Source organism: Silurus aristotelis, assembly GCF_946808225.1.
Source record: "Silurus aristotelis genome assembly, chromosome: 24".
Lineage (NCBI taxonomy): Eukaryota > Metazoa > Chordata > Actinopteri > Siluriformes > Siluridae > Silurus > Silurus aristotelis.
In genome coordinates this window covers 17,889,399-17,905,965 of record NC_139597.1, presented here as the reverse complement: position 1 = coordinate 17,905,965, position 16,567 = coordinate 17,889,399, and the positions used below count along the sequence as shown (strand labels likewise).

Here is a 16,567-nt window from a genome sequence, read left to right as displayed (position 1 = left end):
TTGTACATACTCAAATGTGTCTCGTGTCAATTTTACACAATCGTGTCGTACTCGTGTCAATTTTACACAATCCAGGGTCTATTTTACATACGCACGTGTCAAATGTACACATTCACGTGTCAATTTCACATGGCCATTTGCCAGTTATACACAATAGTGTCAAATTTACATACTCATGCATCAATTTTGCATATGCACCTGTTCATTTTATATCCTCACGTTCATTTTACATCCTAGTGCCAAATTTACATACGTGGCCGTTTTACATGGTCATACGCACTCATGTGTCAATTTCAAATACGTGTGTCTAATTTACATATTCACATGTGAAAGTGACATTCGTTTGGCAATTTTATATAATTTTATATATAATAAATAAAATAATATTAATAAATCAATATTAATATAATATAATAAATTAGAAACATGGCTGCAATTCCCATGTCAATTTTACCTATTCAAATATCAAATTTACATACTCATGTTAAAATTTTCATATTCACGTATCAATTTTACATATTCATGTGAAATTTTACATACTCGCGTGTCGAATTTGCATTATTCCTGTCTCAAACCTTCAATTTCACCTGAATCTTGTTTTCACGTGTTTCTGAAATAATACATTTAAAATACGGATGCAATACTCACGTGTCAATTCTACATACTCGCATGTCAATTGGGTCAAATTTGCATAATATCAAATTTTTATCTATTCGACCTGATTCGTGTGTCCGCAGGTTTCCGATATAATAAAAATGAAAAACGCAGTAAAATACAAATAAAATCGAATTCGGAAAGAAAATGAAAATAGATTTATCCAAATAAAAAAATTATATAGAAGTGTTGAGACCATTTCTATCTGGGGACACAAAAAAAGTAAAAAAAAAGCCGTGCAAAATATGCAGCATTTTGAATCGTAGCAAAAAAAAAAAAAAAAAAAAAAAAAAGGAAACATCGCAAGTGTAAAAGTCAGCGCACTCACCGGACGCTCACCTGAGAGACCTGCAGGACGATGGAGAGACAAGCTTAACCTCCATCCGCTATCAACTCCCCACTCCGGCTAGAATGCGACTGAGGAGCGACCGGCTCGCATTTATTCGCCAACGTCTCTCCGTCTCTCTTTTCCGCTGTGGACGGCTGTAAATGTGGAGTAATTACGGTAATGGCGTGAAGTGGAGGTAGAGGAGGAGGCAGGCGGGTTAACCCGAGCTCTTCTGCCTGAACCCGTGTCCCTGCGAGACGTATTTAGCACAATGACTCACCTCCACAAAGGGAGCATCGGGGAAACATTACCGAAATGAAAGTGGCGCCAGTAATGACAACGAGCGTGTGCGGACGCGCGCCCGAGCTAATAATGCTCTACAAAACACTTCACGAAGAGATACGTCTCAGCTGTGCATGGAAACATCGGTGCTACTGCGAAACATTTCATCAGACGTCCTTTAGGCTCATTCATACAACTGAGTAAAGGTGTGGTTAAGGGCCTTACTCAGGGGCCCAGGAGTGGTTGCTTGGTGAGGCTGGGATTTGATCTCATGACCTTCTGAGCCAAACACCAACGCTCCAAGCACTAAGCTGCTATTCTCACAACACCAGGGATTTCCAGCTCATACAGGACGCAGTGTCTGGTTTATTCAAGAGGCTGCTGAAATATACAAAATATATAAGTGTGTGTGTGTGTGTGTGTGTGTGTGTGTGTGTGTGTGTGTGTGTGTGTGTGTGTGTGTGTGTGTGTTCAGGGATGAATAGAAGTGATAGAGAGATAGACAGGGAGAAAGATTGAAAGAGTAAATGGAAACAAGATAGATAGATAGATAGATAGATAGATAGATAGATAGATAGATAGATAGATAGATAGATAGATAGATAGATAGATAGATAGATAGATAGATAGATAGATAGATAGATAGATAGATAGATAGATGGGGGGGTTGTGAAGTTCAAGGAATAAATTAAGGACAGACAGACAGACAGACAGACAGACAGACAGACAGACAGACAGACAGACAGACATGATTAGTATGTTTATGGAGAAGAGAAGAAAAGAGAGCGAGAAAGAAAAAGAGATGTTTGTTTGTATGGGTTTGTTATGCTCACAGATGAAATTAAGGATAGATAGAGCAGGGGAGAGGAAAAGAGAGTGGGAGAGAGAGAGAGAGAGAGAGAGAGAGAGAGAGAGAGAGAGAGAGAGAGAGAGAGAGAGAGAGAGTGAAAGAGAGTGAAAGAGAGAGAGAGATTGAGGTAGACTGACAAAAGCACAGTCTAGATAACTAAACCTGTATCCAGGCAACTGCTACCTGCTCCCAAAGAGAGGGGTTTTATACTAACCTCCAAACCACCCCCGCCCCTCCCCACCACAAACACACACACACACTCAGAGCCCCCCAGTGAAGCTGATTGTGAATGAAAGTGATTGTTTGTGGGTCTGATGTGTGTAGGAGGACGCAGTGACTCAGCCGTTAATCGCTGCCCTGTTTGTGTTACAAAACCGTAAACACACTTTAAACATGTTTCAGGACACGCAGGATCGGCCTGTCCATCACGGAGCACGCGACCCGTAAACCCCGAAACCTCGACCACCAATACGCGATACGATTATTAGGTGCGCCAAATAGGTTGCTCCAAATCGCGACGATTCTAATGGCGTCCTGATGATGCTTGAAAAAAGTTCTAAACCTAAATCTGCTTTACATGGGTAGATCTTCATTGGCCTTCTACAGAGCTTTAAACCCTATCAAACACATTCGGAGGTGAGAGGTGTTCCAAATCAGGTCAAATTACTAAACTTTTTTCTCTGGTTGACTCTACAGGTCTGGAATCATCTCAGCAACGTTCAAGAGAATTAGGAGGCACCTCAATTCCATGAAATTTGAATTTGACCTGATTTGGAACACCTCTCCATAGAAGACCTCCCATGTAACAATGCAGATCGGAGCAGAAGGACAACAATGATCACTGCAGCCCTCCACTGATCTGGGATTTATGGCAGAGTGGCTAAACAGAAGCCTCTCCTCAGTAGTTCAAAACCCATGAAAGCTTGCTGAAGGACTCTCAGACTGTGTGGAACAAGATTCTCTTTAACCATTATTTTGTATCTGCAGGTCAAATCCCAGCCACATTAATCTGCCTCTTCTGGGCCCCTAAGCAAGGCCCTTAATCTCATAGGTTCGCAAGGAATGAGGGCATCTACCAAATGCCATAAATGTAATTTCAAATTTGATCTAGTTCATTAATCCTGCGTGTGCATGTTGCGGGTTTTTTTTTTTTTTTTTTTTTAGACTAGCTCAAACAGGAAATAAACAATGGCGTGCACAGCAACCAAAATCTTATCTGATTATACCCCCTGCACCATGTTCTACAATTTTTTTCTCTTCAGAAACTGCTGATCTTTGTAGATTTTCGAGGATTTGCATAAAATCGTGCAATCATAAAAATGTATTTTTTCTGCCTCCTAATGCTGAATTAGTTTATTATTTTGTTCTGCACCGTACAGACAAACGAGCGTTAATTTTCAAGTGATATATCACCTATTAAAAGAGCATTTGTTTCATATTTATTGCTATGGAAATCAAAAATTGACTTACTTATGCATGTGCCTGTGGTGAATCAACAAATAATTAGACTACGTTAATAACCAGAGGTCGACCGATACGGATATCTAGGTTGGACGCACCCCCCTGCAGCCCCTATGGTACCTTATTGAATTTATGTAGACATTACGCCAGTAAGTTGGTTCCTTTTTAATGCATACTCAACAGAAAATGTGTAATGAAATGAAAATTAAAAAGATTTGAGTGAAACTTGAGTAAAATGTTATTCCCAACGTTTCTGAACATTCGTTCCCGCGGATTTTAAGATTATCGGCAACTTGCTGTTAGTCAGGTTCTGAATGAGAACCCATTAATTTTTCTAACCGCAAGTTCTGAACCGCGAATCATCGAGGGTTGATAATAAATTATAAATAATATATATAATTTAGCGCTCTCCGTGCAGCATGCAGTTGACGTGTAAAAAATGGCCTCTAGAGGCCGCTCTCCTAATGAGACTAACCGGAACCCGGAAAAACTATCGGTATGGAATTTTTGCCAATAGCCCATAGTTCCAGTGAGCAACTATCGGTTGACCAACTAAAGGAAATTTTAGTTTGAAAGCCAAACTATATTATCAAATACAGATATTATATAAGTAAAACATATTAAAATTAAAGTTAAAAAATTTAAATTAGGAAAGAACTGACTGATGTGAGTGGCCAGGAAGCCTATGGTCACCCGAATAATTATAAATCATCAAAATAAGTCTACATTAGTTTCTGTTCACCCAAGAACAGGAATCAGAGGATATTATGGGAATAGAGTGAGCATCAAGATAGCGGGCAGGCCATCAGAACCTGAGCCACCATTTTTTTATTTATTTGAGGGGTTGATAAAAAACAGTGAGACCGAGAGCCATGTTATGGACCAGGCTACACCGCAAAGACCTCAATTAGCTTTTAGGAGCGCTGCAGGTCGGGAAAATCGAATCTAATTGCATGACAACAACAGGGTGGCCAGTGCATCGCTCCAGCGCTGAGCTCCGGTGACAATCGACGGGAGAGAAAATCGAATTTGGTGCTCGGAAACAAAGAGAAAGTGAGAGAGAGAAAGAAAGAGAGGATGCCCAGTCCTAGTTTGCCTGAGGGATGTTGAAAGTTCATCCTCAGACAACAAAACAAGCTGGCTTTATTGCCGCTCTGGCAGTTCTAACACCGTCGTACGAGAACATGTCATGCAGGACAAAGCCTGATGGACTACACACTGCAGTTCTTCGAGTGTTCCTCCAAGAAAGTAGGAACTCAAGGGATTGGGGCATAACAGCTGGGTAGCCTTAGGAAAACGACTTATCAGTGAGGCTAATCGGGAAAAAAAAAAGGCTTAAATTTTGAAGATTGGACTTTGGAACAATGGAAGAAGGTCATGTGGTCTGATGATTCCAGATTTACCCTGTTCCAGAGTGATGGGTGCATCATGGTAAGAAGGGAGGTGGATGAACTGGTGCACTCATCATGCCTATTGGCTACCGTACAAGCCTGTGGGGGCAATGCTATGATCTGGGGATGCTGCAGTGGGTCAGGTCTCGGTTCAGCAACGTTATATGCCCAAAGAATGAGGTAAGCTGACCACCTAAATATACTGAATGACCAGGTTATTCCATCAATGGATTTTTTTTTTCTGATGGCACAAGCAGATTCCAAGATGACAATTCCACGATTCATCAGGCCCCAATTGTGAAAGAGTGGTTTAGGGAGCATGAGACATCATACACACTAAAGTTCTCAGAGAGTTCCTCCAAGGTTTCTTTGGACAATCAAGCTTTTGAAGCTATAAATGGGTCATCACTTTCTAGACTTTTATCCCCATTGTGATATTTTGAGACACAACCATTTTTGCGGCATTCTTCATCCTTCTGACGTCCGTCGAGGTTTCTGCAGTTTGAGCGGGTTAGAACATCAAGCTCACGTAAACAAAGTCAGCGAAGCGACAGAGACAGTGGCTTTTGTGTTGTATTGTAGTGTAGTTTATTGTAATGTGTATTGTGTTGACTTTATTGTGTTTTATTGTAAATGTACTGTATTGTACTGCAGTGTATTGAGTTTTATTGTAATATATTGTATTATATTGCAGTGCAGTGTATTGTGTTGTAGTTTATTGTGTTGTATTGTAATATGTTGTATTGTACAGTGTATTATGTTGTATTATATTGTAGTGTATTGTGTTACATTGTAATATGTTGCATTGTATTGTGTTGAATTGTAATGTATTGTATTGTATAAGAGTGTATTTTGTTGTATTGTAATATTTTGTATTGTACAGTGTATTGTGTTGTTTATTGTGTTGAATTGTAATTTATTGTATTGTATGAGAGTGTATTGTGTTGTATTGTAATATGTTGTATTGTACAGTATATTGTGATGTCGCTTATTGTGTTGTATTGTAATAAATTGTATTGTACTGCAGTGCATTGTGTTGTATTGTAATATTTTGTATTGTACAGTATATTGTGTTGTATTGTAATATTTCAGGATTGTATAGAAGTGTTTTTGTGTTGTTTTGTAATGCATTGTATTAGTGTATTGTATTGTAATATATTGTATTGTACTACAGTGTATTGTGCTGTAGTACATTGTGTTGCAGTGTATTGTGTTGTATTGTAATGTTTCACAGTGTATTGTGTTGTTATATATTGTATGGTATCATATAAGAGTGTATTGTGTTGTATTGTAATATGTTGTATTTTATAGTGTATTGCATTTTATTGTAGTGTATTGTGTTTTATTGTAATATATTTTATGAGCATCTGTAGAAGTGTTTTTGTGTTGTTTTGTAATATATTGTATTGTATTAGTGTAATGTATTGTAATGTGGTGTATTGTATTGTAATATATTGTATTGTATTGCAGTGTATTGTGTTGTATTGTAATATCGGATGTGTGTACTTTTGCCAACTCTGCAAAATAGTTGTTCTTAGTTCCACATTCCACACTGCAGTATATTTAAGTATGTTAAAGATATGCATTATTTACACTGCCCGAAAAAAAAAAGTCAACATCTGGATTTAGCAAATAGGTCAGAACCTCCCATTGGATAATTACTGCATGGATGATTATGTTTCAGCTGGCAACAAGTTATTCAACCCAAACTGATGCAGTGAGTGGCTTCTTATTTCTTGAACAACCATATCGGAAGACACATCCTGTAGTCGTGGAAAAGATGGTAATCCGTTTCAGAAGCATCAAGCAAAGAAAACATCTAAAGAAATTGCTAAAACTACTACAAATTGATTTCAAACTCATTACTTGAAAGGATAGTGAGGAACCATCATCTACGAGGAAGAAATGAAGTGATAGGGATGAAGATATATTCCCATTTTTGAGTCTGGTTACTCTGAGGGTTTCTTCCTCATTAGATGTTTTAATATTTAACATTTAACAAATAATTTACATTTATGGCATTTAACAGATGCCTTTATCCAGAGCAACTTACAACCGAGCAGTTGAGGGTAAGGGCCTTGCCCAAGGGCCCAGCAATGGCAGCTTGGTGGTGCTGGGATTTAAACTTGTGACCTTCCGAATTCAAATTCCAACCCCTTAAACATCAGGGAATTTATACATTTTAATGTATGTAATGTACTTTGTATTGAATTAAACTGAAAGGCTCGGACTGCGTTTCCAAGGAAACCTCCAAACACAGATGTCATTCACGGCCTTCATCGTTTTCACAGTCACATGATCACCGGTCAAACACCCCTGAGTTCAATCACACGCTTAGCACTTTCACAGCATTCTGAGAAGACTGCACAATCTCCTCGTCCCGGATTTGATTGTCGGACTAAAAACCGCAATCCTTTTCTTCTTTTCTCCTTTTTATCATCGGGATTCTGGGACCCGCCCCGTTTTGCCTGTTTGATAATCACTATCTTTTTGCTACTCAATTTTGTCGATAACGCCTGCAACTGCGTCCGTCTCTGCGTCCCGACATCGACGCTCTACCTAATTAAAGATGCTGCGATCGATAAAGACCTGCACGGTTCAAATGGAATATGTGTGCAGCAAAATAAAAAAAAAAGTGTAAAAAAATAAACCCAACGCAGCAACCCACAGTTGTAAGCACGCAGAAAGGTTACAGCAGGTCAAAAATCAACCACAACATTTTTTTTTTCTTTTTTTGTATCTGCGGAAGACTTGCATGTTTGGTTTCTATGCGAATAAACTCGGTAAAAGGCAAAAACACATAAATGGACAGTGAATGAGTGGAAGAACTTTTTGTGGAGCGTAATGATTTGGGGTTGTTTTCGAGCAGGGAAGGTTGGAGATTTATTGCGGGTGAAATGAACCAACATGGCAACCATTCCACACTTTAACCCCCATGCAATTCCGTCTGGACTTCACCGTAGAACAAACAAAGAAAATCTTCATACTTTTACATGACTTGGTTTGTTGCATAGAAACCAAAGGAACATGCATGTTTCTTTAAAAAAAAATTTTTTTTTTAATTAAAAAAATTACAAAAAAAGTTTCCAAACTATTGACAGAAAAACACCGACATGGAAAAAATATCATACTTATGATGCATAATAATTGTTAATTTTCTAACATAAAATCTTTTCATAAATCTTTTCAAACCTTCGACATTTTTTGATATTTTCAGCTCGTAAATATCGAGAATAATAAAAATTTGTTGTGAATTTTTTTTAGGAACAAAATGTATGAACCAGACATTAGTTCCTTATGGAACTGTAACTTGACTTTCAAACACTTGAAACATTGAAAGTCCGTGCTAATGCTAACTCAGGTTGAACTACCAAAGATTGTACTGTAGGTGGAGCTTTTGTTTACACGGTTCAAAAAAATAAAAGGAGGTTAATAGGAAATGTTGAAGACCCAAATTTGACTAAATGTACTAGTTTTTTAACTACACATCTATTTTTCAAAGTAATGGCTTTTGGTCGCTCCTTAACGTTGAGACAGAGAAAAAAAAAAAAAAAAACACTCCTATCTTTTGATGTTTATCAGTCTGTTGCTATCTTTACTGCTTCAGTGGAGGAGTTTGTGGTTTACGATGAGCTACCGGTGGAACTGAGAACCACTGCAGCTAAATTACTAGAACCTCTTCGAATTAATGACTTATTTCTCAACACATCTACCGTCAACTTGTGGATTAAAATAATTAAATTATAAGGACCAGTCATATGCGGTTCTTCCCGAAAGGTCGGAGCCAAACAGTTGGATAGGATGGGTGATCAGCAATACCTCATTTGAGAAAAAAAAATCAGTCAGGCTTTCTTTAACCATACATGGTTTACAGTATACACAGTTGTTCTGGTCTACTGTTTTCTGGGGACCTCCAAAATACCAATGGAGTTGTGTTGTGATACACTATCTGGCCAAAACCTCATTTTTCCAGTCATTTATTATTCTTCCCCAAACTTTTACCACAAAGTTGGAGGCACCGGTTGTATCCGATGTCTTTGGATGCAGTAGCATGAAAATGTCCCTTTACTTAAACTAAGAGACCAGCTCCATGAAGATATCGTGGACACGGTATGACTAAACGATCTCAGGTGGCCTCAATGATCTATTAAGACCTTTCTTGCGACTCTTCCATGACCCGATACTTGACCGCAATCTACAGGTTGGAGACCTCAGTCTTAGAAGCCTACCATCCCCCGTACACACCAATCCCACACACACAAGTGCTGAGGTCATCCAATAGCGCTGACATCCAGTCGCATTACAGGATCGGGTTTTACTCGGTGGAGACGAACTAGAAGCCACAGTCCACTCTGGAAGACGTCTGCCCATACTTATCGATCGTCTCGCACACACACACACTCGGTAAGAAAGATCGGGTTTGGAACAGCTGTCTATTTACTGCTGGTCCTCATAGACACTACTGCCCTGTGGCTGGCCTTGTCCTCAAAGTCTGATCCCAGGGTAACGTCAGCTGTAGGTTTCTACTTAAACTCCCAGACCCTTGGTCGTGTTTCATCTAAAGTTTCAGCAGGCTGTTAACAAATCCTGAGGCCAGTTTCTTTCAGACAGGACGCTCAAGTTTCAAGTTGTTACTTCAAAAGACAACGCACAGCTTTTGCTAACATTGTCACACCCGCTTTTGTTGCAAGATCTCTAATTTAGCAAGATCTTCCACTCCAACCCATATATATCTTCATAGAGCTTCATAGATCTTTGGGAAAATTTTATACTACTGCATCCAAAGACATCCTATATAACTGAATTAGAAGTACCACATCTGGCAGTAAGAGTGGTAAACTCAAGTGGTCCATCAGTGAACATCTGATAACCTTATCAATGATGGAACAGTAATATATGAATATCTGGTGGACCGGTTTCCTTTTAAATATGTTTTTTTTACCTCATGAAGTCTCAGGGAGTTTTTCCCTGACCAGCCTCACCTCTGGCTTGGTTATTAGATCATTTGATCATAAGGTATTGATATCTCTGACTTTTCTGGTTCTATAACAAAGTTCCAGGCACACAATTATACTTTGGATGCAGTGGCAAAAAAAATTCACTTAATTTAATCTAGGAGACCCAAAACCTGTACAACAATGCCCCTGTGCACAAAGTTATCTCCATGAAGATATGCTTTACATGTTTTGGAGTGGAAGAACCTGACTTTACTATTGGCCTTGTGGCTAAATGACCTCTAATCTCCATAAAATCCACTGGAAGATCTTCCTACAAGAATAGAAGTAAAGGACTATATGTGTAATGGGATGTTCAAAAAGCACACACCAATCTTATGGTCAGGTGTCCACAAACTTTTCCTCCTTGTTGCAGGTTCTGAAACCACTGAACCAAGTCTCTTCAATTTTATTTATATGGTACATGAGATCCATAAGGTTACTTTGGAAGGTTAAACTCAAGCACTGTGAACATTGAATTTGGATTCATTAATAAAAACAGTTTGCTACAATGGTTGAGGTCTAAAAATTATCCATCAGTGAACATCTGATAACCCCAAAAATGATGGAACTGCAATGAATGAATGCTTGTTTCTTCTCAGGTTTTTGCTCCGTATGAAGTCTCAGGGAGTTTTTCCCTGACTGTCGGTATCACTGGCTCACTTTTTTGAGAACTTATGAATTTAAATTGTATACTCTAAATATATAGATTTATAATACAAAGATGATCGATTTTTATATTTTGAGCTGTTTAGAGACAAAGTCCATTGTTCAATGCTCATACAAATGTGGTGCATGGAAACTGATCATTTTGGAACTAGGAGTTGTAGATCTCGATGTCGGCAATAGTGTAGAACCAGCGCGAGCTCGTTTCGAACCCCTTCCTAGTTAGTTCTAACGGAGCAGTGGAGCGGTGGCAGCTCCAACAACGATATTTTCTGGTTTGTGGGCTGTTTACCTTTTGTTTAACTTATGTCAAGGGGTTCTAAGGTCGCACTGGTTCCAAACAATTGCCGACGCCCCCACAGTCGACAATCATTCACAATCTAAAAATTGTATCCGTAAAAAAACTAATAAAATCCCCAGAATACACCGGTAACAAGGGTTTTCATTTGTCTAGCATCCCTTTTTTTTTCTTTTTTCCGATTTCGTGCATTTTTGATTTCAAAACAAACAAACAAACAAACTTGAAGTTCTATTTAATTTTATAAGTGATAATTATTACACACACCAGCACCCCCTTACCACACCCCCCAGACCCCCAGGCCTGAAAAAATAAACAAGACAGTTGCCAGATCCAGCATTAACTGTTTAATAATGCATGCAGGCACTTAAAATAGATAAATAAATAAATAAATAAATAAATAAATAAATAAATAAATAAACTCCTGTGAAGGAATATGAACCTAATGGGAAGAGTTTAAATCCCAGCACCCCCACCTGCCCTCGAGCAAGGCCCTTAACCCTTAATTAATCTGTTCTGTGGATTAAAAATGGCAATTTATGCAATTTTAATGCAACTTTCTTTTGGGCAGAACCTGAAGAACATAATGTTGTAGAAAAAAGAAAAAAAAAGAGATTTCAGTTTAGTAGCGATTTCATGTTATGAATTTTTAATCAGATTTCACTCTCCGTATCTTTCACAGCAGGGATGTAGTTTGCTATGAACAAGCTTCGAGCATCACAGCTTTGACTCCATTTCCACCTGTCGGTGCGCTACGCTGCGCTACGCTGTGCTTAAGTCAATACAAATTGACCCCGAGCCGTAACCCATAACACAGCTATGAATTATTCAGTGCAAGGGTGAGTTGGGGTAAGAACAGAGAACAAAAGTGTGTCTTGGCATTTACATCCCGAAACACTACTAATTGCATGCATGTGGTTGGTAAAAAATAATAATGAAACATACAACACATATGCTTGCTGTTAAATAATACACTATATTTGTGTCTTTCACAAATGCAGTTTAAATCTCGATCATGCCAAGAGGAAGTCATGCGTGAACATGATCAAGAAACACCGCCATCCTCTCTGGGCCAAAGCTCATGTAAAATGTAGAGAGGCAAAGTGGAAAATTCTGAGATCAAACTTTTTTCAATCTTTATAGAAATAATGGACACCACATCCTCCGGACTAAAGAGGAGAGGGACCATCTGGCTTGTTATCAAAAAATCTCTGATGGTGTGTATGGGAGTGCATTAGCCATATTTGCTTCACCAAATAGTTAACAAAAATTTGTAGGCACATGGCTGTATAGATAGATGCATGACTTTTTGTCTTTACTTGAACTAGGAGACCCAAACTTTTTCCAGCATGAAGATGCCCCTGAACCCCCAAAACCAGCTCCATGAAGATGTGGTTTGGATTGTAAGATCTTGAATTGGCCTCTATAGAGATATAAATCCTATTAAACACCTTTGGCCTCCTCACCTCACCCTAGATCAGTACTGGACTTTATTAATGAGCACAAAATCTCCACAAAACCATCTAGTGGAACATCTTCCCGGAAGGACGTTATTACTACATCTAATAGAGACTATAACAAAATGATGCAAAAAAGCACATCATTAGGTGTCCCAAACCTTTGGCCATATAATGCAGCTGAAAAACCAGAAGGTGATAAGACACACAGCATATCTCGTTCATAACCCAGATCTTTACAATCTCGCCCCCGACCTTTATTCACCTCAGACTTTAATACAGCCCTCTTTCTCTTTCTCTCTCTATCACTCCACAGATCATTCTCTTTGAGACACTTTGGTGTGCAATCATCCTTCCTTCCTTCATTTCCTGTGCTGATACAGAGAATGTCAGAGGGAGAGACCCCCTATCTAAATGCACACACGCGCACACACACACACACACACACACACACACACACACACACACACACACACACACACACCCACATATATACAGCGGGTACGGAAAGTATTCAGACCCCCTTAAATTTTTCACTCTTTGTTATATTGCAGCCATTTGCTAAAATCATTTAGGTTCATTCTTCTTCCTCATGAATGTACACACAGCTCCCCATACTGACAGAAAAACACAGAATTGTTGACATTGTTGCAGATTTATTAAAAAAGAAAAACTGAAATATCACATGGTCCTAAGTATTCAGACCCTTTGCTCAGTATTTAGTAGAAGCCCCCTTTTGATCTAATACAGCCAGGAGTCTTTTTGGGAAAGATGCAACAAGTCTTTTACACCTGGATTTGGGGATCCTCTGCCATTCCTCCTTGCAGATCCTCTCCAGTTCTGTCAGGTTGGATGGTAAACGTTGGTGGACAGCCATTTTTAGGTCTCTCCAGAGATGCTCAATTGGGTTTAAGTCAGGGCTCTGGCTGGGCCATTCAAGAACAGTCACGGAGTTGTTGTGAAGCCACTCCTTCATTATTTTAGCTGTGTGCTTAGGGTCATTGTCTTGTTGGAAGGTAAACCTTCGGCCCAGTCTGAGGTCCAGAGCAGAGCACTCTGGAGAAGGTTTTTGTCCAGGATATCCCTGTACTTGGCCGCATTCATCTTTCCCTCGATTGCAACCAGTCGTCCTGTCCCTGCAGCTGAAAAACACCCCCACAGCATGATGCTGCCACCACCATGCTTCACTGTTGGGACTGTATTGGACAGGTGATGAGCAGTGCCTGGTTTTTTCCACACATACCGCTTAGAATGCCAAAAAGTTATATTTTGGTCTCATCAGACCAGAGAATCTTATTTCTCACCATCTTGGAGTCCTTCAGGTGTTTTTTAGCAAACTCCATGAGGGCTTTCATGTGTCTTACACTGAGCAGAGGCTTCCGTCGGGCCACTCTGCCATAAAGCCCCGACTGGTGGAGGGCTGCAGTGATGGTTGACTTTCTACAACTTTCTCCCATCTCCTGACTGCATCTCTGGAGCTCAGCCACAGTGATCTTTGGGTTCTTCTTTACCTCTCTCACCAAGGCTCTTCTCCCCCGATAGCTCGGTTTGGCCGGACGGCCAGCTCTAGGAAGGGTTCTGGTCGTCCCAAACGTCTTCCATTCGAGGATTATGGAGGCCACTGTGCTCTTAGGAACCTTAAGTGCAGCAGAAATTTTTTTGGAACCTTGGCCAGATCTGTGCCTTGCCACAATTCTGTCTCTGAGCTCTTCAGGCAGTTCCTTTCACCTCATGATTCTCATTTGCTCTGACATGCATTGTGATTTGGAAGGTCTTATATAAACAGGTGTGTGGCTTTTCTAATCAAGTCCAATCAGTATAATCAAACACAGCTGGACTCAAATGAAGGTGTAGAACCATCTCAAGGATGATCAGAAGAAATGGAAAGCACCTGAGTTAAATATATGAGTGTCACAGCAAAGGGTCTGAATACTTAGGACCATGTGATATTTCAGTTTTTCTTTTTTAATAAATCTGCAACAATGTCAACAATTCTGTGTTTTTCTGTCAGTATGGGGAGCTGTGTGTACATTCATGAGGAAGAAGAATGAACCTAAATGATTTTAGCAAATGGCTGCAATATAACAAAGAGTGAAAAATTTAAGGATGTCTGAATACTTTCCGTACCCACTGTACATATATGACAAAAAAATGTGCCTACACACACATGTGCACTGAAACAAGCAGTGATCACCTGCCACAGACACACACACACACACACACACACACACACTTGCACACATGCACCGCAAAAAAAAAGAAAAGTCACACACTCACTGAAATAAAAAATTTATCTATCTATCTATCTATCTATCTATCTATCTATCTATCTATCTATCTATCTATCTATCTATCTATCTATCTATCTATCATATATGGCTGGAAAAGTATTGTCCCAATACTTTTGGCTACATCCTACATCTATCTATCTATCTATCTATCTATCTATCTATCTATCTATCATATACGAGTGGAAAATGCTTGTGTCCCAATACTTTTGGCCACACCGTGTCGTAGCCGTATTTTCAGTCACGTGATTGAACACGAGGATGGAACGCAACAGCAAAACCCTCTAAGCATCTGCTCTACCCACTGCAGCCCCAGGGGGCACTCACCACGGTGACGATATGACGCGCAGACACGCCAGGGTCCTCCACACGCTCCTCCTCGTCCGTCTTGGCGAGGAAGCTGAGATCCTGGTGATCGCGAGGAACCTGGCGGAAGGTGGAGGACGTTCGCTTGGGGGCGAGAGCGAGGGAGAGGGCAGGTTGTTCCAAGATCGGAGACAGGCGGAGATACGGCTGCGACCGGTAGCTGTCATCATCTCCTGAGAAGCCTCCTGGAGGAGAAACACAATGCATTTATGGAGAATGTACAAACATCTATGTGGTGCACAATTATTGGCACCCCTCTTTAGTACCCCTAGGTGACTAGGAACAGGAACTAGTTTAGTCCTGACCTAAAGAAGAAGGTAGAAATATGAAGTAACACATAGACCATTATCAAACAATCACTCCACAAGTATGTGGACACCTGACCATCAGTCTCGTATATCCAGATTTATTTCCTCGGTGTTTGTTGTTAGAATACGCCCCACACTTCTGGGAAGGCTGTTCGGTAGATTTCTGTGGGGACTCCTAAGATCAGACACTGAGATTGAGATCTTGAGAAGGTCTGAGGTTTAATTGGTGGTCCAGCTCATCCACCTTCACACCATCAGCCATATCTTCATGGAGTTTGCTTGATCATGCTGGACGTGTTTGAGCGTATTGGTTGACAGGAAATTGTAAGAATACGGCTAATAGAGACTTTCGTGTGTGTGTGTGTGTGTGTGTGTGTGTGTGTGTGTGTGTGTGTGTGTGTGTGTGTGTGTTTCAGCATATTTTAACAAGTGTCTTCATTCCCTCCATCCTTCATCCATCCTGTGTTATAAAATTCAGTAGAAACCATGTTATGGTTTGTAATGGTGGCTGTAGTGGAAACCATCAGGTGGTTAATGGTTTATAGCGCTTTCCATTATGTCTTGTCCGGTAAACCCGTCCTGTATTTTGGTGGACATCATTAACTCATTATTACCCAAGGAAACCAGTGTAGAAACTGAAATCTGAATGTGTCATGTCATCCTAATGGTCTCTGATGGTCTCCAGTAGAACCTAGCATGTGATCAAGTTGAATAAAGCGGTTCAAATCGTCCTTAATGGTTTTCGACAGAATCAATCTGTCTGTCAGTCTAATGGAGTGAAATATCTATAACATATCTGCTTATAAAATACTGAAGAAAACTTGTTTGTAATTGTTTGTAATGGTGGTTGTAGTGGAAACCATCAGCTGGTTAGTGGTTTGTAATGGTTCCATTATGTCCTGTCCAATATCTCGACATACATCATCTGTCTGTCTGTCTATCAATCCAACGAGTCGAATATCTACAAAATTCCTGTTTATGAAATACAGTAAGAACCATGTAACCAAGTGTCATGACTTCCTAATGGTCTCCATTAGAACGCAACATGCACTCTACAAGTCGAAAAAAGTGTTCTAATGGTCCTTAATGGTTTTAGACAAAAACCCAATAGAAGGAAACTAATGACCGGTAATGAGATGCACACCATTAGTGATGCCCTCAAAACCATTACAATTCCCAGTAAAACCATTATCTTGTTGACATGATATGTTTTTCTCCCCGGCG

General features: G+C 39.8%; 2 protein-coding genes across 2 annotated transcripts in view; one reads left to right on the top strand and one right to left on the bottom strand.

The window, feature by feature from the left end:
* Window positions 1–16,567, top strand: part of LOC310719184 (tetraspanin-8-like) — a 54,923-nt gene that overhangs the window by 12,332 nt on the left and 26,024 nt on the right. The window lies entirely within an intron of this gene.
* Window positions 1–16,567, bottom strand: part of ptprr (protein tyrosine phosphatase receptor type R) — a 44,987-nt gene that overhangs the window by 27,796 nt on the left and 624 nt on the right. The window contains exon 2 of the mRNA XM_083528443.1: window positions 14,997–15,220. Within this exon, the coding sequence (XP_083384569.1) occupies window positions 14,997–15,220 (224 nt within the window). The remainder of the gene's footprint in view (window positions 1–14,996; window positions 15,221–16,567) is intronic.